This window comes from Rattus norvegicus, chromosome X (genome assembly GCF_036323735.1).
Source record: "Rattus norvegicus strain BN/NHsdMcwi chromosome X, GRCr8, whole genome shotgun sequence".
Taxonomy (NCBI): Eukaryota; Metazoa; Chordata; class Mammalia; order Rodentia; family Muridae; genus Rattus; species Rattus norvegicus.
The window spans coordinates 82,522,187-82,547,474 of NC_086039.1; the positions used below are offsets into that span (position 1 = coordinate 82,522,187).

At 37.2% G+C, this 25,288-nt stretch overlaps 1 protein-coding gene across 3 annotated transcripts in view; it reads right to left on the minus strand.

Annotated features, from left to right (window-relative positions):
• Chm (CHM Rab escort protein) overlaps positions 1–25,288 on the minus strand; it is a 158,787-nt gene that overhangs the window by 126,724 nt on the left and 6,775 nt on the right. For all 3 annotated transcript variants that reach the window (XR_005497922.1, XM_039099489.2, NM_017067.1), the window contains 1 exon segment: positions 8,237–8,303. Coding sequence is in view for 1 of the 3 variants with exons in the window: in NM_017067.1 (NP_058763.1) it covers positions 8,237–8,303 (67 nt within the window). In the remaining 2 variants the exon portion in view is untranslated.

Here is a 25,288-nt window from a genome sequence, read left to right on the forward strand (position 1 = left end):
GTATATTTAAGTGATCCCAAAAGTTCCACCAGAGAACTACTAAAGCTGATAAACAACTTCAGCAAAGTGGCTGGGTATAAAATTAACCCAAATAAATCAGTTGCCTTCCTCTATACAAAAGAGAAACAAGCCGAGAAAGAAATTAGGGAAACGACACCCTTCATAATAGACCCAAATAATATAAAGTACCTCGGTGTGACTTTAACCAAGCAAGTAAAAGATCTGTACAATAAGAACTTCAAGACACTGAGGAAAGAAATTGAAGAAGACCTCAGAAGATGGAAAGATCTCCCATGCTCATGGATTGGCAGGATTAATATAGTAAAAATGGCCATTTTACCAAAAGCAATCTACAGATTCAATGCAATCCCCATCAAAATACCAATCCAATTCTTCAAAGAGTTAGACAGAACAATTTGCAACTGAACTGAGAATAGGACCCCCGTTGAAGGAATCAGAAAAAAACTGGAAGAGCTTAAAGGGGTCGAGACCCCAAAAGAACAACAATGCCAAGCAACCAGAGCTTCCAGGGACTAAGCCACTACCTAAAGACTATACATGGACTGACCCTGGACTCTGACCCCATAGGTAGCAATGAATATCCTAGTAAGAGCACCAGTGGAAGGGGAAGCCCTGGGTCCTGCTAAGACTGAACCCCCAGTGAACTAGACTGTGGGGGGAAGGGCGGCAATGGGGGTAGGGTTGGGAGGGGAACACCCATAAGGAAGGGGAGGGGGGAGGGGGATGTTTGCCAGGAAACCGGGAAAGGGAATAACACTCGAAATGTATATAAGAAATACTCAAGTTAATAAAAAAAAAAAATCCAAAAAAAAAAAAAAAAAGAAAAAAGAAGGACATAAATAACTCTCTTGAAGAATTACAGAACAACACAGGTAAAAATGAGTAGAAGCCCTTAGAGAGGCGACAGAAAAAAATCCCGTAAAAAATTACAGGGAAACACAATCCAACAGGTGAAGGAATTGAACAAAACCATCCAGGATTTAAAAATGGAAATAGAAGCAAAAAAGAAAGCACAAAGTGAAACAACTATGGAGATAGAAAACGTACGAAAGAGATCAGGAGTCATAGAAGCAATCATCACCAACCGAATACAAGAGATAGAAGAATCTCAGGGGCAGAGGATACATAGAAAAGCATCAACACAACTGTCAAAGTTGATGTAAAACACAAAAAGCTCCTAACCCGAAACATCCAGGATATTCAGGACACAATGACAAGATCAAATTAGGGATAATAGGTATAGAAGAGAGCAAAGACTCCCAAATTAAAGGGTCAATAAGGGGGTTGGGGATTTAGCTCAGTGGTAGAGCGCTTGCCTAGGAAGCGCAAGGCCCTGGGTTCGATCCCCAGCTCCGAAAAAAAAAAAAAAAAAAAGAACCAAAAAAAAAAAAAAAAAAAAGAACCAAAAATAAAGGGTCAATAAATATCATCAACAAAATTATAGAAAACTTCCCTAACCTAAAGAAAGAAATGCCCATAAACATACAAGAAGCCTACAGAACTTCAAATAGATTAGACCAGAAAAGAAATTCCTCCTGTCACATAATAGTCAAAACACCAAATGCACAAAAGAAAGAAAGAATATTAAAAGTAGTAAGGGAAAAAGGTCAAGTAACATATAAAGCACACATATCAGAATTATACCAGACTTCTCAGCAGAGACTATGAGAGTCAGAAGAACCTGGGCAGATGTCATACAGACCCTAAGAGAATGCAAAAGCCAGCCCAGGCTATTATATCCAGTAAACTATCAATTAAGGTAGATGAAGAAACCAAGATATTCCATGAAAAAACAAAATTTATACAATATCTTTTCACAAATCCAGCAATACAAAAGATAATGGATGGAAAATTCCAACACACGGAGGGAAAATACACCATAGAAAAGCCAAGAAAGAAATCTCCTTGCAAGGAACCCAAAAGAAGAGAGCCACAAAAACAGAATTCCACGTCTAACAAAAAAAATAGCAGGAATCAACAATCACTATTCCTTAATATCTCTTAACATCAATGGATTCAATTCCCCAAAAAAAGACATAGACTAACAGACTGGATACTGAAAGAGGACCCCACATTTTTGCTGAGTAAAGGAAACACACCTTGGTGACAAAGATAGACACTACCTGAGAGTTAAAATGAAAGGGTCCCAAGAAACAAGCTGGAGTAGCCTTTCTAATATCCAATAAAATCGACTTTCAACCAAAGGTTATCAAAAAAAAAAAAGATAAGAAAGGACCCTTCATATTCATCGAAGGAAAATTCCACAAAGATGAAGAATCCTGAATATCTATGCTCCAAATGAAGGGCACCTACATTCATAAAAGAAACCTTACTAAAGCTCAAAGCACACATTGTACCTCACACAATAATAGTAGATTTCAACACCCCACTCTCATCAATGGACAGATCATGGAAACAGAAATTAAACAGAGACATAGACAGACTAAGAGAAGTCATGAACCAAATAGACTTAACAGATATTTGTAGAACATTCTATCCTAAAACAAAAGAATATAACTTCAACTCAGAACCTCAAAGTACCTTCTCCAAAATTGACCACATAATCAGTCACAAAACAGGCCTCAACAGATACAAGAAGATTGAAATAATCCCATGCATTCAATTAGATCACCACGGACTAAGGCTGTTCTTCATTAAAAACAAAAACAACAGAAAGCCCAAGTATACATGGAAGTTGAACAACACTATACTCAATGACAACTTGGTCAAGGAAGAAATAAAGAAATTAACGACTTCTTAGAATTTAATGAAAATGAAGGCACAGTATACCCAAACGTATGGGAAACAGTGAAAGCAGTGCTAAGAGGAAAACTCATACCTCTGAGTGCCTGCATAAAGAAACAGGAGAGAGCATATATCAGCAGCTTGACAGCACACCTAAAAGCTCTAGAACAGAAATACACCCAGAAGGAATAGAAGGCAGGAAATAATCAAACTCAGAGCTGAAATCAACCAAGTAGAAACAAAAAGGACTATGCAAAGAATCAACAGAACCAAAAGCTGGTTCTTTGAGAAAATCAACAAGATAAATAAACCCTTAGCCAGACTAACCAGAGGGCACAGAAAATGTATCGAAATTAACAAAATCAGAAATAAAATGAGAGACATACTAACAACATAATCTGAGGAAATTCTAAAAAGAAAATCAGATCCTACTACAAAAGACTATATTCAACAATACTGGAAAATCTGCATGAAATGGACAATTTTCTAGACAGAAACCAGGTACCAAAGTCAAATCAGGAACAGACAAACCATCTAAACATTCTCATAATTCCTAAAGAAATAGAAGGATTGCGGTTGGGAATTTAGCTCAGTGGTAGAGCACTTGCCTAGCAAGCACCAGTCCCTGGGTTCGGTCCCCAGCTCTGAAAAAAAAAAAAAAAAGAAATAGAAGGATTTATTAAAAGTCTTCCAACCAAAAAAATCCCAGGACCAGATGGATTTAGTGCAGATTTCTATCAGACCTTCATAAAAGACGTAATACCAATACTGTCCAAACTATTCCACAAAGGAGCACTACCCAATCCCTTCTATAAAGCCACAATTACGCTTATACCTAAACCGCACAAAGACACAACAGAGAAAAAGAACTTCAGATCAAAATTCCAACTCAATTCTTCATAGATTTAGAAAAGCAATTTGCAAATTCATTTGGAATACCAAAAAGCTCAGGATAGCGAAAACTATACTCAACAATAAAAAAACTTCTGGGGAAATCACCATCCCGGAACTCAAGCTGTATTACAGAGCAATAGTCATAAAAACTGTATGGTATTGGAACAGAGACAGGCAGATAGACCAATGGAATAGAATTGAAGACCCAGAAATGAACCCACACACCTATGGTCACTTGATCTTTGACAAAGGAGCCAAAACCATCCAATGGAAAAAAGATAGCATTTTCAGCAAATGGTGCTGGTTCAACTGGAGGGCAACATGTAGAAGAATGCAGATCGATCCATGCTTATCACCCTGTACAAAGCTTAAGTCCAAGTGGATCAAGGACCTCCACATCAAAGCAGACACACTCAAACTAATAGAAGAAAAACTAGGGAAGCATCTGGAACACATGGGCACTGGAAAAAATTTCCTGAACAAAACACCAATGGCTTACGCTCTAAGATCAAGAATCAACAAATGGGATCTCATAAAACTGCAAAGCTTCTGTAAGGCAAAGGACACTGTGGTTAGGACAAAACAGCAACCAACTGATTGGGAAAAGATCTTTAACAATCCTACATCTGATAAAGGGCTAATATCCAATATATACAAAGAACTCAAGAAGATAGACTCCAGAGAACCAAATAACCCTATTAAAAATGGGGTACAGAGCTTAACAAAGAATTCTCAGCTGAGGAATATCGAATGGCTGAGAAACACCTAAAGAAATGTTCAACATCTTTAGTCATAAGGGAAATGCAAATCAAAACAACCCTGAGATTTCACCTCACACCAGTGAGAATGGCTAAGATCAAAAATTCAGGTGACAGCAGATGCTGGTGAGGATGTGGAGAAAGAGGAACACTCCTCCATTGTTGGTGGGATTGCAGACTGGTACAACCATTCTGGAAATCAGTCTGAAGGTCCCTCAGAAAATGGATATTGCACTATCTGAGGACCCAGCTATACCTCTCCTGGGCATATACCCAAAAGATGCTCTAACATTCAACAAAAACATATGCTCCACTGTGTTCATAGCAGCCTTATTTATCATAGCCAGAAGCAATCTTAGGAGGTAGAGGGAGAGAAGGATCTGGGAGGGAAGGAGAAGGGTGAGGGAAAAGGGGGCCAGGTTGGTATAAGGGAAGAGGAGATGAAGTACAAAGGGTCAGGAATTTGAAAGGAGGTGTGTAGCAGGGGGAGTGGGGACTAGGGGTTGCCACATGAAAGTCCCAGATGACAGGAAAGGAAGAGGCTCCCAGGACACAACAGGGATGAGATTAGCTGAAGTGCCTAACAATGGGAGGGAAAACCTGTGGAGATCATATCCAGAGGTATGGCATGGCCCGTATTTGAGGGATAGGTCTGCCCACAAAGAGTAGAGCAGAGACTGAAGGAAAGGCCATCTAGACTTACCCACCTGGAGATCTCTCCCATATCAAACACCAAACCCAGACACTATTACTGATGTTAAGAAGTGCTTGCTGACAGGATCCTAGTATAGCTATTTCCTGAGAGGCTCTGCCAGAGCCTGACCAATACAGATGTGAATGTATGCAGCCAAATATAGTACTGAGTGCAGGGACTCCAATGGAGAAGTTAGGGCAAGGACTGAAGGAGCTGAAGGGTTTGTAACCCCCATAGGAAGTACAAAAATATCAACCCACCAAACTCTCCCAAAGCTCCCAGGGAGTAAACCCCCAATCACAGCGTACACATGGGGGATCCATAGCTTCAGCAGCATGTGTAGCAGAAGATGGCCTTATCTGACATCAATGGGAGGGGAGGCCCTTGGTCCTGTGGAGGTCCTGTGGAGGCTAGATGCCCAAACATAGAGGAATGCTGGGACGCTAAAACGGGAGTGGGTGGAGGGAGAGAAGACAGAAGATTTGTGGAGGGCAAACTGGAAATGTAATTATATAAAATAACCTATGAAAAATTACATGTAAACCAAAATTAAGAACAATAAAGTAAAAAGTTATTATACCATGACCAAGCTGCTTTCATCCCAGAAATGTAAAACAGGATCAACATAGACAAATCAATAAATGTACTGTATAAAACAAACATAAGGCCAAAAACCACAGGACAGTTTCAGTACATTGGGAATAGAGATTTGACAAACTTTAGCATCCTTTCATGATGAAAGCTTTGATAAAACTGTAACTACTGGAAACACAACTCAACATAAAAGAAACCTAGAGACAATATTATATACTAAGTGGAAAAATGTCATGTTCTCTAAAATCTGGAACGAGAAAATGGTACATCCTTTTTGCACTCTTATCAATACAGAGCTCAAAATCTTAGCTATATCAATAAAAGCACGAAATGAAATGGACCCAAATTAGGAAAATGCCAAATTATCCCTATTTCATGATAATATGATCCTATATTTAAAGGATCAAAAGACTGCAGCAAAACCTCTCAGAGTCAATGAGCACTTACAGTAAAATAAGATATAAAAATCAACATCTGAAAGCCATCAGTCTTTCTATACTGCAATGACAGACTTGTAGAGGAAGAAATTAGAGGCAAAAACATCCTTCATGATAGCTTCAAAACAGAATAAAATACTTAGGAATATAACTTTTTTGTTTTGTTTTTTGAGACAGGGTTTCTTTGTATAGCCGTGGCTGTCCTGGAACTCACTCTGTAGGCCAGGCTGGTCTCAAAAGCACAGAGATCTGTCTGCCTCTAGCTCCCAAATGCTAGGATTAAAGGTATGACCCACCGCCACCGGGATAGAAATGACTTTTAAAAAGAGGTGAAAGATCACAAGGATTTAACCTGAAAACTACAATTTAAAAGTGGGTGTCAGATGGCTCCTATCTGCTAATCCCAGCCTTTGGATAGAAAAAGGAAGAAAATCAGAAGCTTAACCTGCGCTATGAAACATTATCTCAAAGAATTAAATATAAATATATGTTTTAACAGAAAAAGTTGAAAGGGTGAAAAGACATCCCATGCACATGGAATGGCAAAATTCATACTGTAAAAATAGCTATATTAATTACTGAAAGTGACATGTAATAAAATACATTTCACATGGAAGTCTCAACTACATTCTGAAGAATATATTTTAAAAACATACAAAATTTCACATGAAAGCAAAAACAACCCAAAATGGGCAAATAAATTTGTTTTAGTTTACTTTGTATTGCGAGAACAAAACCATCTTGGGAATGAAAGAGTCTATTTCATTTTAAAGTGTACTTCCTGTCTCTCACTAAGGAGATGAGGGCAGGAACCTGAAGACAGAAACTGGAGCAGAGACCATTGTAGGAATGAATACTGCTTACTGGCTTGCTCCCCATTGCTTGCTTGCTCTCCATATTATACAACCCAAACTAACTGCTGAAAGCTAGCACTTCAATTATTAATCAAGCCTCGAAGACTTGCCCTGATATGGGCATTTTCTCAATTGATGTTTCCTCTCTCTAGATAACTCTTATGAATATTAAAATTGACCAAAACTAACCAGCACACAATTTCAGAACGAAGATGGTCTGTGGAGAGAAAGAGATACAGAGAGACAGAACGTCATAAACTAGAAAGGAATGCATAAGAGGAAAAGAAATGATCCGAAGGGAGGCATCAGAATGGGTAAAGAAGATAGCTAAAAAGATGGGACATGAACACAGAAAGGGGGTCACTGAAGGGAAGAGGTCAGAAAAGGCAGATTAATGGATCCAAGAAGGAAAATTGGCAAGGTATAATGACATACATATATGAAAATGCAAACAAAAATCATATTCATGTGACTACTTAAAAATAAATAAATTTATGAAATGTTAAGTATATTAATGAATGCTACTTTTTACAGTATGAATGAAAGAATGAATGGGAAACCACCATACACTATATCTAGTGCTATTTTGTTTTCTAGGATTCTGGAAAACACTGTAGTTCCTTTACTTATTCTGTCTTCTGAGTCATCAAGCCTCTATTGAAAATGAGTAAATGCATACTTGGCACACTTAAGGGCTGCTTTCAAGGAGCAAAGGAATTAAGATTTAAGTTATATATAAGTTTTCCTTTTACTTCCATTGTATTCATGCATTTAAGAGAAAACTATCTATATATTTTCCTAATTAAGACTTTTAAGTTCGAACGTTGATACCCTTTAAGAAAATCATGAATTCAAATCTACTGGCTAAAGTTTATTAAAAAAAACATGAAGTCTAAAATACAATACCAAATAAATGTGGTATATACTCCTAGACACATACATATTTATATAAGAAAAGGCACATGTGAGGTTTTCAAGCCTATTAAAGTATTACTTATTTTAAAAACAAGCTCATTCCTGAGAAAAGATTTTAAAATTCATTTAGTTTACTCTTAAAGGACAAATATCCTTATTTCATCAAAGAATAGACTAAGAAACCTTGTATTTTATGTTTTACAATTACTGATGAAAATGAAAGTAATTCCAGGACTTCTTTTATGTTATGAAATTTCACATGGCACATACATAAATACGTAAACATATGTGTGTGTGTTAAATGCTACCAGGATTAAAACTTACGAATCAACATGCAGAACCCTCTGGCCACTCCTTGAACATGCAGCTGCAATGATGGATTCAGGCAAACCTACAAAAACACACACCTATATCACTTAGAATGTAGATGTAGAGAGAGATATGTTCAAATCATACTATTGCTGCAATTTTAAATAAAAGTATTTTCAATAAAGAAAATTTACAATTTTCAAAATTATAAATCTTGTATTAATGATAGATATTGCCTAAACATGCAATCAAAAACTGAGTTGGTTTATGTAGAAGAGACAATTCTTAATAAGACAAATCCTTGGAGTCTTTTCATTTGTAAATGAACATAAATAGACAACTGTTTAAAAAGCAGGGTGGCTTTGTTACTAGGAACCAAGTTAAGCACACAAGCTTATCTGATCTTCAGAAAGACACAGAGAGATAAGAATCTGCACCTGTGAGACAACAAAGACACTACTGCTCACGGATGTTAACTTCCTGCTAAAAAGATCCGGAATTGAAATTTAAACTCAGATCTAACTCCAAAGCCACAAAGTCTCTAAGAAAGAATGGCATACATTTTTTAAGTTAAAAGTTATGTTACTTAACTATCTAGCTTGTTGGTCACTATAGCAGACTGGAAAGAAAAGATTATTGCTTTGGAATGAAATATAGTCATACCATAAAGCTGATTATCTTAAAAGGAGATATAATTTACTACCAACAATATAAATAAAAAATCTAAATTGCCAAACTCAAATGTTATACTAAAGACCAGGTTTTCTGCTACATTAATAAAATGTCTTGCTATAAGCTCAAGACTCTTCCCCAATTTTCATCATCGGATTTATCATTTCAATAGAGGTCAATAGGTCCTATTATCAGTATACAGATAAAGCATATTTTGAAAGTTTAATACAAGTCAAACAAGTCAATACCACCACTACCATGAAAAATCATGTTTGTTCTACATTTTTACAAGGCAAAATAGATAAGCCCCATTCTTTGATGAGCATTTAAAGTGCTCATCAAGAATCAGATTTAAAAGAGGGGGGGGGTAGTTAACTTGCTTATGTAAAAACAAAACATGAGGCTAGGGTGGTTATAAAGGTGTCTGCTGCTATCCTCTGTCCTCCCTTTATATAACCAGTAAGTACACACACATACACACACACACACACACACACACACACACACACACACACACACAAAATGGATTTTAAAAGCAGTTTTAAAGTAATACACACATGGAAGCAGTTGATATGATCTGTCTTCACTCAGCTAAAAACCACATTAAACACAAGCACCAACCACCTTCATAAAGAACTATTTTTCCAGTGTTGGATACTTTGTGGGTATATAATGTCTGGTTCGGAAAAATAAGTTTTGACCAAATGTATAGAATATAGCCATTAAATAACAATTATTGGAATCAAGCCATCATAAAGTTTTAACCAGAGAAAGAATCACACTTTTTTTTAGAATACAGGGAAATAGGAGTTTCAAATAACTACACGATACTATATTCTTCTATAGAAACTATTATTTTAATGTCTCTTACAATGATCCAAACTTTTTTGCCATACCTAAATAACTTCCTTGCTAAAGAAATATAATCAATGTTTTAAAAGTGGATAAGCAAAGAAATATTACAAAAGAGAATTATTATGTTTAAAAGTACTTTTCTAGATAATAATGATAATATTAGAATGATATGTAGACAGTTTTTGCTTTGTACCATGTTTATACTTATAACCTCACATATTTATCATTGTCATATTAGAAAATACCATGTAAAGGACAAAAGAAGCCAAATACATGGGAATTTCATATCTCTAATTCAAATAACAGCAGTTGTTCACTCCCTCCAACCTGACCTAAGTTGGAGAACAGGCTGTAAGGGCAATATAGGTAATGCAATGGAATCAGTACCATCTTGATCACTGAGACCTAGACTTGAATCTTTGTTTCACTGGTTCACTTACAGTGCAAGTTCAGACAAGTCAGATTTCCTGTGCTTCTTTTTCCTTCTATCAGTGGAAATATTTCATAGGATTATTTACTTATTAGCAAGACTATTTGTGGTGGAAATATTCTTCTTTTAATTATTTACTTTTGAGATTATGATAACTAAATCATTTCCCCCTTCATTGCACTCTTTCAAATTTGTGGCTCTTTTTTTCATTAATTGATACTACACACATGCACACACACATATTATATACTACTATACGTACATACACATACATACATGTGTGCTTATATATACTCATAAATATTCCTAAATGCTATAAATAAAAATTCCTAATATAACCTGGAAGAAAATATCCTTAGCATCCTTGAGGATTGTTTAGAAGCATCAAGTTTTCATTTAATATCACACTAAATATATACCTCTTTACACCAAATGCCAACAGCAATGCACACAATATCACTCTCCTCTATTTCACCCAAATTACCTATTCCGTCGGTAGGCAGATATGTGTTTGGAAATTTCTATGACTAAAATGAACAATCAGAAGTCAAGACTGCTGACAATGCAAAGCCAAAATGGTTTTCAATACGGAATGTGATCTGAGCCCAAACTACATAAAACCAAAATAACTACTATTTTATGAATTTCCTTAATTCTTCCATCCAGATATCACCACAAGTTTGTGAAATCCATAGATTGCTCCAATGTTAAATGTAAGGGTCCATTATTTTATGCTTAGAATTATTAAAATACCAAGCTACAAATATAGTTAGCAATGTCTTTGTGGCCAATGTTACATATTTTGTTCCACTCAGTCAATAAATAATTTCTGAGAAAAGGGCAGAGCAAAAAGAAAATGTCAGGAGGATATATATTATTTTAAATGTTTTTACAATAAAACAGTATCTTTTCAAAAAGAGTAGTTGGAGTCAAATTGGCAAATCTGAATGCCATTCTTTGAGCACACAGAGTTTGAAGAGGATTTCAGTGAGAAAAGCAGTTCCAACTTAGTGTTTAAAACAATACTTGTACTCAGAGCTGGAGAGATGGCTCAGCAGTTCAGAGTGCTTATTCTTGCAGTAGACCCAGGTTCAGTTCTGGGCACCCACACGGAAGCTCGCGACCACCTATCTCCTGTTCCAATGAGAACTACTGCACTATTCACAGCAGAAAATCAACCTTAATAAAGTGGGAGCTTTAAGTTTAAAAAAAAAAGCAACACGATTAAAACTGTTCTCAATCACTTAAGAAAATGACTGCTTGTTTTAATATGGGGGTAGGGAAAAATACCCAGCTCTGCGTGACCTTGGAAGGGACAGAGTGGCATGGTTCCTGCCTCCAGGACAGGGCCCTCGTGTAAGTCTCCATAAGTGTCAACAGCTGCTATGAGTGTATGGCTTGTTTGTGTAATAATGTTCTATTTTCTAGACCTACTAGCAGAGGAAGACTTTTTCCTTCTGAGGAATGCCCGCCCGGTTAATGTTGATGACTCCAAGAAGACTATAAACAGCGTGAGTCCAGGGTGTGGCTATATCTTACCAAAAACACTGGGACCTTCAGGACATCCCTTAAAGCTATAGGAAAGAGTTCTAAGTATATGAGTTCAAAAATGTATAATTTCTCAACTATGCAAAAATATAAGGATGCAATATGAAATAAAAGGAATCTTGTTCATGAATCTAAAAGAACAAATAACCCAGCTTGTCAGAAAAATACAAAGACAGGGAGTTACAAAGGCAGGCAGATTACTGAGTTCAAGGTCAGCCTGGGAAACAGCCAGTCCAGGCCCAAGTGTGATAGAAATGGTAGTTCCAGGGCAAGGTCCCACCCAACTAGTTTATCATCTGTGCTTACCGAAAGTAAACCAATCTCTGAATTCTTTTGCAATGTTAAGATCAAAAACATATGCTTGTTGTCTCCAAAGAATCAAAGCGCTGGGGTCCTGGGATGCTGATTCATAGGATAATCAAAAGGAAACCTCGAGTCAGTGACTGAATTGATATGTAAAATAAAAGACCAGATCTGTGTTCTGCAGATGATCTATCCAGAGTTTTTTTTTAGTATAAGAAGAGAGAACTGGTTAAAGAGCGCACATGCATGCATGCACACACATACACACACACACACACACACACACACACACACACACACACACACAAGCAAGTAAGCAGCAGGACATGGACAGAGAAATATCTTATAATCGCAAGTAAGCAGAATATAGACAGAGAAACCTCCAGAGAAAGTGGAACATAAAAGAAAAGCAGACTAGAAAGGCTGCATCAAATCAAACACAGGTCTTCAACTCGGATATAGGATTTGACTTGACTTCAAGTTGTTCTTTCTCTGCTCCAGATACTCCTTTTCTCAGAACCCTCGCCAACATGAGGCTGGTTCTTGGCTGGAAAATATGTGCCATGGGGCACACGTGAAATTGGGAGGACAACTTGCAGGAGTAGGTCCTGGGAATCGAAGTCAGGTTGTCAGACTTAGTGGTAAACATTTTTACCCACCAAGCTACCTCTTGAGCCCTTTTGTTTTTATTTTGTTTAAACATGGATGTGTGCGTGTGTGTGTGTGTGTGTTTTCAGCCTTAATACCACATTCCTCTCCTCCCGGTGGGAGTACAAAACCAATTTGGTGGTTTTTCACAAAGCTTGGAATAGGTCTATCTCAAGACCCAGTTATATACCACTCCTGGGCATGTAACCAAACGATGTGCCATCATACCACAAGGATACCTGCTCAAATTATGTTCATAGCATGTTTATAAGACATCACTTATGGGGCTGGGGATTTAGCTCAGTGGTAGAGCGCTTACCTAGGAAGCGCAAGGCCCTGGGTTCGGTCCCCAGCTCCGAAAAAAAAAAAAAAAAAAGAAAAAAAAAAAAAAAAAGACATCACTTATAATTGGATATTAGCCCTAAAGTACAGTACACTACAATCCACAAACCCAAACAAGCTAAATAACAAGGGCCAAGGAAGGAGGCTAGAATCTCAGTCAGAAGGGGAAATAAAATAGATATGGGAGATAGATGGAAGAGAGAGCGTATGGGGAGAGGAGTGGAGGGGGAGGGCATCAGGTGTAGGGAGAGCCAGGGAGAGAGGGCCAGGAGAGTGAAGGGAAATGGGGCGAGTTCTCTAGGATGTACCAGAGACCTAGGGTGGGGGAAGGTCCTAGAAGTCTATGAGGGTGAATCTAGCTGAAATTTCTAGAGGGAGTGGGTAATGGAGCCTGAAGTGTCCACCTCCTGTAGCCAGCCAGAGAAGGGATAAGGACACCAATCCACCCACAAAACCTTTGACCTAAAATTTGCCATGCGTACAAGGTGCAGGGATAATGATGGAACAGACACTGAGGGAACGGCCAACCAATGACCGGCCAGACTTAGCTCATGGGCAGTTACCAAACCTGACACTATTAATGAACAATATGCTGTTATGCTTGCAAACAAGAGCGTAGCATAACTGTTCTCTGAGAGGCTCCGCCTAGCAGCTGACTGAAATAGATGCAAAGGCCCACAGCCAAACATTAGACAGAGCTCCAGAAGTCTTATAGAAGAGCTGCGGAAGGATTGAGGAACCCAGAGGAGATATAGAATCTACAAGACCAATAGAGTCAACTAACCTGGACCACTGGGGCTCTCAGAGTCTGAATCACCAACCAAAGAACACACAGACTGGACCTAGGCTTCCCAGCACATATATAGCAGATGTGCAGCTTGAGGTCTTTATGCATGTCCTGAACAAATATGTGTGTGGGGAGGGAGGGTGCTGCTATCCCAAAAGCTGTTGCCTGTTTGTAGAATGTATTCTTCTAGCTGGGCTGCCTTGTCTGGCCTCAGTGGTCAAGAATGCACCTAGCACTGCAAAGACTTGATGTGACAGGGTTGGTGAATACCGGGGGAGCCTCCACCCCCTCAGAGGAGAATGGAAGGGCGACGGGGAAGGAGTGTGGGAGAGGGAGACCAGGAGGGGGCAGTGAGTGGGATGTATGTAAAGTGAATAAATAAAAAAAAGTTTAAAAATTATATATAAAATTTATACAAATATATAAATATCTAAATATACATTTATAAATATATTTAAATATATAAATATATTAAAATATTAACAATATATTATATATAATATATAGTATATTTATTACACACAAAACAATATATACATATAAATAGACTTAAAATATTTATATATTAAAAATTTTAAATATATGTATTTGACACCTATGCAATGTTTTATTAGTTATTATTTAAGTTAATCTTGTTTATAAAAAGCAAAGAAATTATTTTATATATTCTACAGGAGTTCCTCAAACATTTGACAGAATTTAAACATTTCCCATTAAATATGATAATTAATTAGTTGAGGCTTTCCCAAAGAATCTGCTCTGCCACTCAACTATAGGAGAAATGCATAATTCTTACATAAGAACATCTTTGATAGGAAACCAGGAAAGGGAATAACATAAAAAAGAAAAAAAAAAAAAAAAGAAAACTCATCCTTGCTTAGGACCTAAGTTTGGTTCCTAGGACCTACATGGAGCTCACAACTCTCTGTAACTTCAGGGGTTCTAATGCCTAATTCTGGGCTCTACCAGCAGTCACATGAGTTCAGAATGTAGTTGGTGTGTGTGTGTGTGTAATCATGCAGACAGTTATAGATATATTTAAAATAAAAATAAATAAATATTTTAAAAGCAAGTTAAAAAAAAGAACATCTTTGACTGAAAAGACAGTAAAATCAGATACATAAAAGGTAAGAAAATGACTTTTATTAATAGTTGTAATGGAGAATATGGAGTCTTGGCCATCAGATCTTCTCAGTTAATGTTCTCCTACATAGTTGTCAGCTAAAAAAATATATCTGAGGAGCTTCTGGATTGTTATACAATCACATACTCTCATGAACAGCCCCATCCTTTCCAATTTTTCATACTCATTAAGATAAAATAAGGATATTTAATAATCAAATGAAGACTCAAGATTAAAATCAGGGTCAAGGTTATAAAGTGAGTATTTTCAAAAATATTATCTTAAATATTTATAGGAATGAGAAAGTTATTCATTTGCTATTAAAATTACCTTTAATCCAAATGATCAATATTGAAATTTGCCATTTACAACTAAAATATTTAGGTTACTTCTTTCTACATGATATATTCTTAAAACAGTATTTGTATTTATAACTGATTTTTCTTAACAGTACCCTTACATAAGGAAAACATAAAATAAAGTACTTACACCACTCCTAGTGACTCAAACAATAAATAATAGATTCCCCTGACAGGACTTTGATGACCTGGCAAAGCCCGAGTGCTTTCAGCCCAAATCATATGAAACCATAAATCACTCTTTATTTTATAGAACATTTCAAAATGGATTCCTGCTTTCTACCTTGAAAGTCATTTCATGTGTTATTTATAACTAGTGAAGACCAGAATGGAAAGAAAATTACATAGAACTAGAAAATTTACTGTGACTACTTTTATGAAGAACAATTTCTTTCTTTTCTTTCTTTCTTTCTTTCTTTTTTTTTTTTTTGGAAAAGAAATGAATGACAAGAAGCAACGTGTGAGTACAAGCTTTTAGTGGGCCATAGCTTTTACTTTACTACTTAAACAACCCTATGTTGAGCCCTGCACATCACAAACAAAACAGAAGCAACAGTAAGTACAGAAATGACTAGAGAGCAATACAAGGGTAAGACTCTATACTTGAGCGGTTACAGCCACTCAAAAAAAGATGACCTAAATTAAGCAGAAACTCAATTTCAGCTGAGGCTCAAGTCATTTTGTTTAGTCCTAATTTGAGTTTCACATTCAGAATACTTTTAGTGGATACTTTAAAATGAAAAGAGAAGAATGCCAGAGGAACAAAAAAAAACAGATAAAATAGTGTTCATAAATTCAAAATTAATTCACATTAATTCTTTACAAACTATCAAGTACATTATTAATAAATTATGTTTAAAATCTAGTGAATGTCTTCCTTGTAAAAATATTGTACATATATACACATATGTGTGTTTGTTTAATTTTTCTAGCATTTAAAAATTATGCTACCTATTAAAATATTAATGCAAGTCCAATATAATGGAAGGGTTTAGGAATGGCTAATAATAAGAACACTGTTCCGGGACTCAGAGTGCTGAATGCTGAACCAAACACTAAGAGAACTGGCTTATTCTTTTCTGGTTCATATTAAATAGCTTTGACATTGGGAAAGCAATTGCCATTCCCTCCCTGGAATTACCTTCTATACATACATACGCTTATTAGAAGAGCTTAGAATAAATGATGCAAAGGCTCATTTTAGACTGTAAAAATATGAATTGACATTCTATACTATATAGGCAAATATTTTTAGACAAATGAGTTGAAATGAAAAAAAATAAAATAAAATTCTTGGAAGACCACAGGAGCAAGAGTTGATGAATCTCCCTGAAGACCTTCAAAGTATCAAATCCTACAACATCTACAACAAAACCTGGCAACACATTACCATCATAAACCTCAAAATATTTGTGTGTCAATTCCAACAGCCAATAGTAAACCCATCACCTTAAGAACTAAAAAACCTCTGGATTGACATCATATACTGGCTAGAAGGTTGTCAGGGTATTCTTAGAATATGGGGGGGGGGGTGAAAGCAGGAGATGCTGAAAGTTTTAATGGTAAGTAAAATGAAATGGGTATATAAGAATGGGTCAGAATCCCGAGAAACTGATAAATCAAACTCTTCTGAACTGTGTGCTAGGGAGCTAAGTATATGTAGAATGAGGGATGAGAGGGTAGGAAAAAGGAGTAGGTAGAGGAAGGTAAAACAATCACAAAGATGTTTGGTAAAACCGTATGGAAAACATTCCTCCTGAAGCCAAAATCTGTCAAATTAAAAATCTAATACTAGATTTTGGGGTATGGAATACCTCCCCTCAAGCTGTTGATTAGGGAAGAATCTCAGAGACCCCACACACACACCCTACAAAAACAGAATGCAGGCTATTGCCACTGCTCTTGATTGTCTAACAGAACTCGGTGTTAAGATCCTACACATTTTTGACTCACAACTTGGAGAAATCACATTGACATTGACCCTCCTTGCTGGCTATTTCTCATAGTACCAGAAGGTGCTATACAGACTACTAGGGGAGAAAAACAACATCAGCACTTTTACCCAAGTATGAACCTTGTGAGCTACAATAATGGCTGGTATGCAACAAGATATGCAACAGTGGCGTGAATGTTATTTGGGATAGTCAACCACTCTCAGGATGGCTTTAAGGCCTGACCCAGAGAATGAAACTCATGCCTGCTACTGTAAAGCTGGCTAAGAAACAGTGACTGGAACTCCGGCCTTAGAGGTGAACAACTTTCAATGTACCAAATGGTTATAGCCTCAAATTGTGTGCTTTCTCTTCCCCAATATATATGGAGGAAAGTAACCTGGAGTTGAAGAGGGAAGGGGAGAGTATGGTCAAATACACTGTACACATGTGTAAATTTCCCAATGAATAAAAAAATACTAGATTAAAAGGAAGAAGTAACTGCTCTCAACATCTTCCAAATCCATCAAAAGAGATAAAATAGGGCACATGGAATGGGAAAGACAAAATTGGCCGAGGGAAATAGTCAATAGATCTCAGATGCCAATATGTTTTCACTGCATGAAAACAGAAGAGAAAGACCTGGAACAGGAATGTTCAAAAACCTATAGTGGCCTATTGAAAAACACAAGGATAGGACATTTCACACAAAAACAATATGGATGAATTCTGTTCAAGGCACATTAAGAGAAATAAAACACAGCAAGAAAACACTCCAAACAGACAAAACAATTATCAAAAACAACCAGACAAGTTCAATGACAATTTTAACCTAGTTATGGTAATAAAAGGTGAGAAAATTTAGGAAAATCATTACAAATCTGAGCTATAAATCAAAATAAGAAAGCCTCAAATGCAGGCTGATTAGAGAGCAGGAACATTTGAAAGACTACCTCCTAGTTGTTATTGTTTTTTGCTTTGTCAACGTTCTATAAACTAGAGTCATTTGGGTAGAAGATGATGTTATATCTTGACGTTCTTTCTAAGTTATCTGGAGTTGGATGGTGACATAAGAAAGCAGTTAGAGAATACAGAGAAAACAAAAGTTGCTATGCAGACTTGATAACTGATCCAACTGGGAATCTGATACCTGGGGAGATATTTATACTGCTTCATTTTTTTTAAATTTTTGATAATAAAATTGAGTCTACAATGGATGATGAGGTAGACTGAGTGCTCATTTCAAGACTTATAAAATCAAAATCTATTTTCGTTTTTTACTTTATGTTTGAGATTATAATTACAACATATCTTCCTTCACTTTCTTCCTTCTAAACCCTCCCCATAGAACCCTCCCTGCTCTCCTTTAAAGATCATGGTTTCTTTTATCACCAATTTTTATTATGTATATACAATGTGCATATATATTCCTATAACCTGTTCTATATAATGCTATTTGTATGTACATTTCCAAGGCTGACTGTTTGGCACTGGACAACCAAATGGTGTGCTCTTCCCAGGAGATAAGTTTGCAACATAGACATATAGCAGAGTACCAGAATTAATGAATGAATGAATGAATGAATGAATGAATGAATGCATAAGTCCCCTTATAAACTTTCTGTTTTAAGTACAGGTTGAGCCAGTGAGATGGCTTAGTGAGCAACTGTACAGACCTGACAATTTGAGTTTGTTTCCTGGAACCTGTGTTGGAATCAGAGAATCTACAGGCAATTTCATTTTTGTTTTTGACTCACCTCATACCCTTGCCTGGCCTTGAACTCATGGCAATCCCCCTGCCTCAGATTCTAAAGTGCTGGTATAAGTGTGAACCGCCACACCCAAGTATCTGCCTATGCTTGTCCAGCAGATGCAAAACCCAGTTTTGACCTCCATCACTTCAAATGATTATTTGAAATGTAAAGCCATTAAATGATAAAATTTTGTGTAATTAAAACTAGCTTTAGTGCATGAACAATTTTATACTATATTTTCAAGAATGATAAATTACACTAATACTTTTACCTACTCTTTGAGAGAAGGAAAATGTTTTCTATGCATATCTGCAAATGCCAGAAACCAAAGAAGAAAATCTCTGATATACTAGAAATGCGAAATTTATACATCTCCACATGTGTGCAATATCACCATAAGCATAAGGCACAATTAGAAACCAAATATGGCAGTAAAAAACACACATACAAAATGACAATATCCCAACAAACCGAATTCAAGAACACAGTAAGACTGATCTCTGCAATGCAAAGACAGTTAAACATATGTAAACATGACTCACCACATTAACAGAACCAACAACGAGAATGTAGTTATTTAAATAGCTATAGGAGCATTTGAGAGAATTCAACAAATCTTCATGAAGAAAACTTCTAAGCAACTCAGTATATATAAAAGGACTGTAACTTATCAAAGTAGAAGCTCTGCTAAGATTTGGAATTAAACCAGGATGTTACCACTGTTGTTCAGCATAATACTCTAAGTGCTCACCAGAGCAATGGAGCAAGAAAAGGACAAAAGGCATCTAAATTCAAAATGAAAGAAAATCAAACTGTCCTTGACAGGACTCGATTTACACAGAAAACTATTCAGTCATCACTCACCAAGGAACAGCTGGAACTAATGAATTAGGAAACTCAGCAAAACTCAAGACACAAAACCAACAGACAAGTATCAGTTAGTATTCTGAGACACTAATAGTGAATTAACTGAAAAAAGACCTAACAATCCCAGTAACAATGCCTATAAAAATAACACATCAAGGAAAAAGGAAATATAAATTCATATATTTCCACATAAGACATCACATAAAAATACAAGACACACTTAGAAATTGGATATAACAATGAGAACACATACAAAAAATGTCAATTTCCCTAAAAGCAAAAGAGGCAAAAGATGTCTATGAAAATCATAAAGTGATAAAAGAAACTGGAAAGGGCATCAAAAAGAGGGCATGGAGGATGGTGGGTGTGGTTGGCAAACACCTTTAATTCCAGGACTTGGGAGGCAGAGGCACAGATGGGCATACCTCTGTGAGTTGAAGACCAGCCTGGTTTACAAAGTGAGTTTCAGGCCAGGCAGGGCTACAAAGTTAAGAGTCAAACTCAAAGAAGAAAAGGAAAGGAACAGAAACACAATGGAAAGGAAAGGAAAAGAAAAAGAAAAGAGAAAAAAAATCACATTTTTATTAGAATTAATCTGGTTAAAATACCATGATGCCATCTACAGATTCAATACAATATCAAAATATCAGTATTTTCACAGAATCAGAAACAGAACCATAAAAGACCTCAAATATGCAAAGCCTATAATAAGGCCAAAAAAAAAAAAAAAAGAACGAAGTTCTACCTTACTTTAACATAACAAACCAATGGTACCTAATAATGAACTAAAACAGTGTGTCAGCAAACACAAAAACTAGACAAACCAGTAGAACAGAAGTGAGAGCACAAAGTTCAAACCACCCTCTACATTAATAGCCAAGTGACTTTGACAAAAAGAACCAAGAACACATAGCAGGAAAGGGCCAGTCCTCTCAGTAAGTTTTGCTCGGAAAAGAATATTGAGGTGCAAAGGAATGTAATCACACCCCTGTATCTCCCTACTTACAGCTATCAACCCAAATAAAACTAAGGACATCTGAAAGGCCCAAATCTATGAGTCTTGCAAAAGCAAACATAAAAAACACTCACAGGCATCGGTATGGGTAAAGAGATTTTGGAAATGACCCCAACTATGCAAGCAACAGAAGCTGAAACTGAAAAATGTGTTCCTATCAACTTAAAAAGCTTCTCTTACAGCAAAAGAAACAGTCAAAATTAAAGAGATAGGCCTGGTACTAAAGAGAGTGCTTATGTAACATACATTATAGGACTGGATCAGTGGTCTTCACTGGGGCTGGGAAATGACTGAAGAGACAGATAAAACGACTAGTAGGACAGGAGAAAATATTTGCAAACTATACATCTGAGAAGCAGTTACATTAATATACAAAATACACAAGGAATTGAACTTAATAGCATAAAAGAAAATCAAATTTAAAAGGGACTAAAGGACAAATTAGGCATTTGGGGGGTTTTTTGGGGGATTTTTTTGTTTTTTTGGTTTTTTTTGTTTGTTTGTTTGTTTTTTTGTTTGTTTGTTTGTGTTTTTGACTGCCTGCTTGCTTTTCAAGAGAGGGTTTCCCTGTGTAGCCCTGACTATCCTGAAACTCACTCTGTAGACCAGGACATCCTGGAAATCAAGAGATCTGCCTGCCTCTGGCTCCGAAGTACTGAGATTAAAAGCATGAAATGATTCAGAAAAGGCATTGCTCTTTTCTGTTTTTTGATATTTTATTTATTTTCATTTCAAATGTTATCCCCTTTCCTGGTTTCCGCTGCACACATCCCCTATCCTATCCTCCCTCTATGAGGGTGCTCTCCCTCCCACCTACCCACTCCTAGCTCACCACCCTGGCATTCCCCTACACTGGGGCATTGAGTCTTCAAAGGACCAAGGGCCCCTCCTCTCATTGATGCCAAATAAGTCCATCCTCTGCTACATATGTGGCAGGCATCATGGGTCCCTCCATGTGTACTCTTTGGTTGGTGGTTTAGTGTCTGGGAGTGCTGGGGAGTCTGGTTGGTGATATTGTGGTTCTTCCTATGGGGTTGCAATCCCCTTCGGCTACTTCAGTCCTTTCCCTAACTCCTCCATTGGGGTCCCCATGTCGGTCCAATGGTTGGCTGCAAGCAATTTCATTAGTATTGGTCATGTTCTGGCAGAGCCTCTCAGAGGACACCTATACCAGGCTCCTGTCAGTATGCACTTCTTGGCATCAGCAACAGTGTCTGAGTTTGGTATCTGTATATGGGATGGATCCCCAGGTGGGGCAGTCTCTGAATGGCTTTCCCTCCAGTCTCTTCTCCGTATTTTGTTCCTGTATTTCCTTCAGACAGGAACCATTCTAGGTTAAAAATTTGGAGATGAGTGGGTGGTCTCATCCCCCAATGGAGGGCCTTGCCTAACTTCTGGATATGGTCTCTACAGGTTCTCCCTCCCCTTTGTTGAGCAGTTCAGCTAATGTCATCCCTGTTGGGTCCTGGGAGCCTTTTGTTTTCCAGGCACCTGTGACTTTCTGGTGGCTAGTCCCAGTTCCCCATTCCCCATTACAACATACCTCTGTTCAATTTCCTGACCTTCTGAGTATCATACCCATCCTGCCCCATTTTCCCTTCCGCTTCCTCTCTTCCTCCCAAGTCCCTCCTACACTTTACCTCCTGTGAGTATTTTGTTCCCCCTACTAAGAAAGACTGAAACATCCAAACTTTGATCTTCCTTCCTCTTGAACTTCATATGGTCTGTGGATTGTATCTTGGGTAATTTGAGCTTTTGGGCTAATAACCACTTTTCAGTGAGTGCATACCATGTACCACATTTTCTATACGTATTCCTCTGTTAACAGACATCTGGTTCTTTCCAGCTTCTGGCTATTCTGAAAGAGGAGATATGGAGACAAAGTTTGGGGCAGAGACTGAAGCAATGGCCATTCAGAGCCTGCCCCACCTGGAGATCTGTCATATACACACACACACACACACACACACACACACACACACACACACACACACACAGAGCCACCAAGCCTAGACAATAGTGATGAAGCCAAGAGGTGCATGCTGACAGGAGCCTGATATAGCTGTCTCTTGAGCTGTCTCATGACAAATACAGAGGCAAATGCTAGCAGCAAACCACTGAACTGAGAACAGGGTCCCCATTGGAAGAGTTAGAGAAAGGATTGAAGAAGCTGAAAGGGCTTGCAACCCCATAAGAACAATAATACCAACTAACCAGAGCTCCCAGGGACTAAACCACCAAAGTGTACACATGGAAAAACCCATGGCTCCAGCTGCAGATGTAACAGAGGATGGCCTTGTTGGACACCAACGGGAGGAGAAGCCCTTGGTCCTACCAAGGTTGGACCTCCCAGTGTAGGGGAATGTCAGGGCTGGGAGTCAGGAAGGGGGGTTAGTTGGGGAGGGGGAACAGCCTTATAGAAGGGGGAGGGGCTTGGGATAAGGGGCTTATGGACAGGAAATCAGGAAAGGGAATAACATTTGAAATGTAAATAAAAAATATCCAATAAAAAATGGAAAAAAGTTTCCTTTTTCTCTGCATCTTTACTTTTTTTTATTTTTTGGTCTTTCCAGTTATTGTGATAAAGATATAACTCAATCTTTTTTAAATTTGCATATCCTAGATATTTGAGAGATTTCTCATATATCTATCAGCTGCTTGTTTTAAGAAATGTCCAGGAGTGGTATAGCTGGGTCCTCAGGTAGTACTATGTCCAACCACCAGACAGATTTCCAGAGTGGTTGTAACAGCTTGCAATCCCACCAACAATGGAGAATTGTTCCTCTTTCTCCACAACCTCACCAGCATCTGCTGTCATCTGAGTTTTTGATCATAGCCATTCTGACTAGTGTGAGGTGAAATCTCGGGGTTATTTTGATTTGCATTTCCCTGATGACTATTTATAATAGCCAGAAGCTGGAAAGAACACAGTGCCCTTCAATGGGGAAATGGAAAGAGAAAATGTGGTACATCTACAAAATGGAGTACTACTCAGCTATTAAAACAATGACTTCATGAAATTCTTAGGCAAATGGATGGATCTAGAAAATATCACCCTGAGTGAAGTAACCCAGTCACAAAAAAAAAAAAATTACATGGTATGTACTCGCTGATAAGTGAATATTAGTCCAAAAGTTCGAATTACCCAAGATACAATCCACAGACTACATGAAGTTCAAGAAGGACAACCAAAGCATGGATGCTTCAATCCTTCTTAAAAGGGAAAACAAAAATTTTCATAGGAGGAGAAAAAAGAAACTCTTATACACTGCTAGTAAGAATGTAATTTTCTATAGTCATTGCAAAAAAAGGTATAAGGATTTCTCAAGCTACCAAAATTCGGACAACTGTTATTTCTAGACTTCCCCCTACTAAGTATATACCAAAAGGAAACAATCTTCATGTTAAAGAGACAAGTACATTCTTTTTTGTCTTTTCTTGTTTTTTTTTTAATTCTTCTCTCATATATTATGTCCTGACCACAGTTTCCCCTCCTCACCTCATCCCACTCCCCACCACTTCCCCTAGCCCCCAGATCAACCTTCTCCCCACCTCCCCTCAGAAAAAAAGCAAGCCTCCCAGGGACAGCAAACAAAGAGCAAGTATATTCTTAATTTCATTCTAATTCACAACAGCCAATGTATGAAAACTAAAATGTCTGTCATGTGCTAAATGACAGAGAATGGAGTATATAGACACAATTGAACAGTATTCTGCCATTAAAAAAAAAAGAAGAAGAATGATAGCTCAGGATTAAGAGCACTTGTTGCTCTTCCAGAGGAACTATGTCCAATTTCCAGCACCTACAAAGTGCTTCACAGCCATCCACATAATGCCAGTTGTAATCCCTTCTCTAATCTCCTTGAGTATGCATCTGGTGCACATATATATATGCAACCAAAATGCTCATACATAATTTTTTTTAAAAAAAGAATGAGATCTTGCCACCTGGAACAACATAGTATGTAAAATGAAACAAGTCAATATAGAAACAAATACCATGTGATCTTTATGGAATCCACACCATCTCACAGTTAAGAGAACACTGATATAACAGAAACTGGGGAAAGAAGGTAAAAGAGGAATGGAGAGAGTTTGGTCATTAAGAAGTGACCTGGTGACCTATGATACACCATAACGAATATACCACACTATACATTTAGCAATAATTTGGAGTGATTTCAAGAATATGGATAAAAAAATTTAAAGTGATAGTCATCCTAGCCAGTATGTGTAATATACAAGTATGTCTTAATCAAAATATCAATGGTATTTAAATACATGACAAAAATTAAGTTAATTAATTACTACATATTTAATAATAAGACAGGTAATGATCTAAAGAATAGGTTAAGGCAATTCACAAAGAAAATACAGTGGCCAAATTACATATTCACCCTTATTTATCATGAAATATAAATTCAAACAAGAAA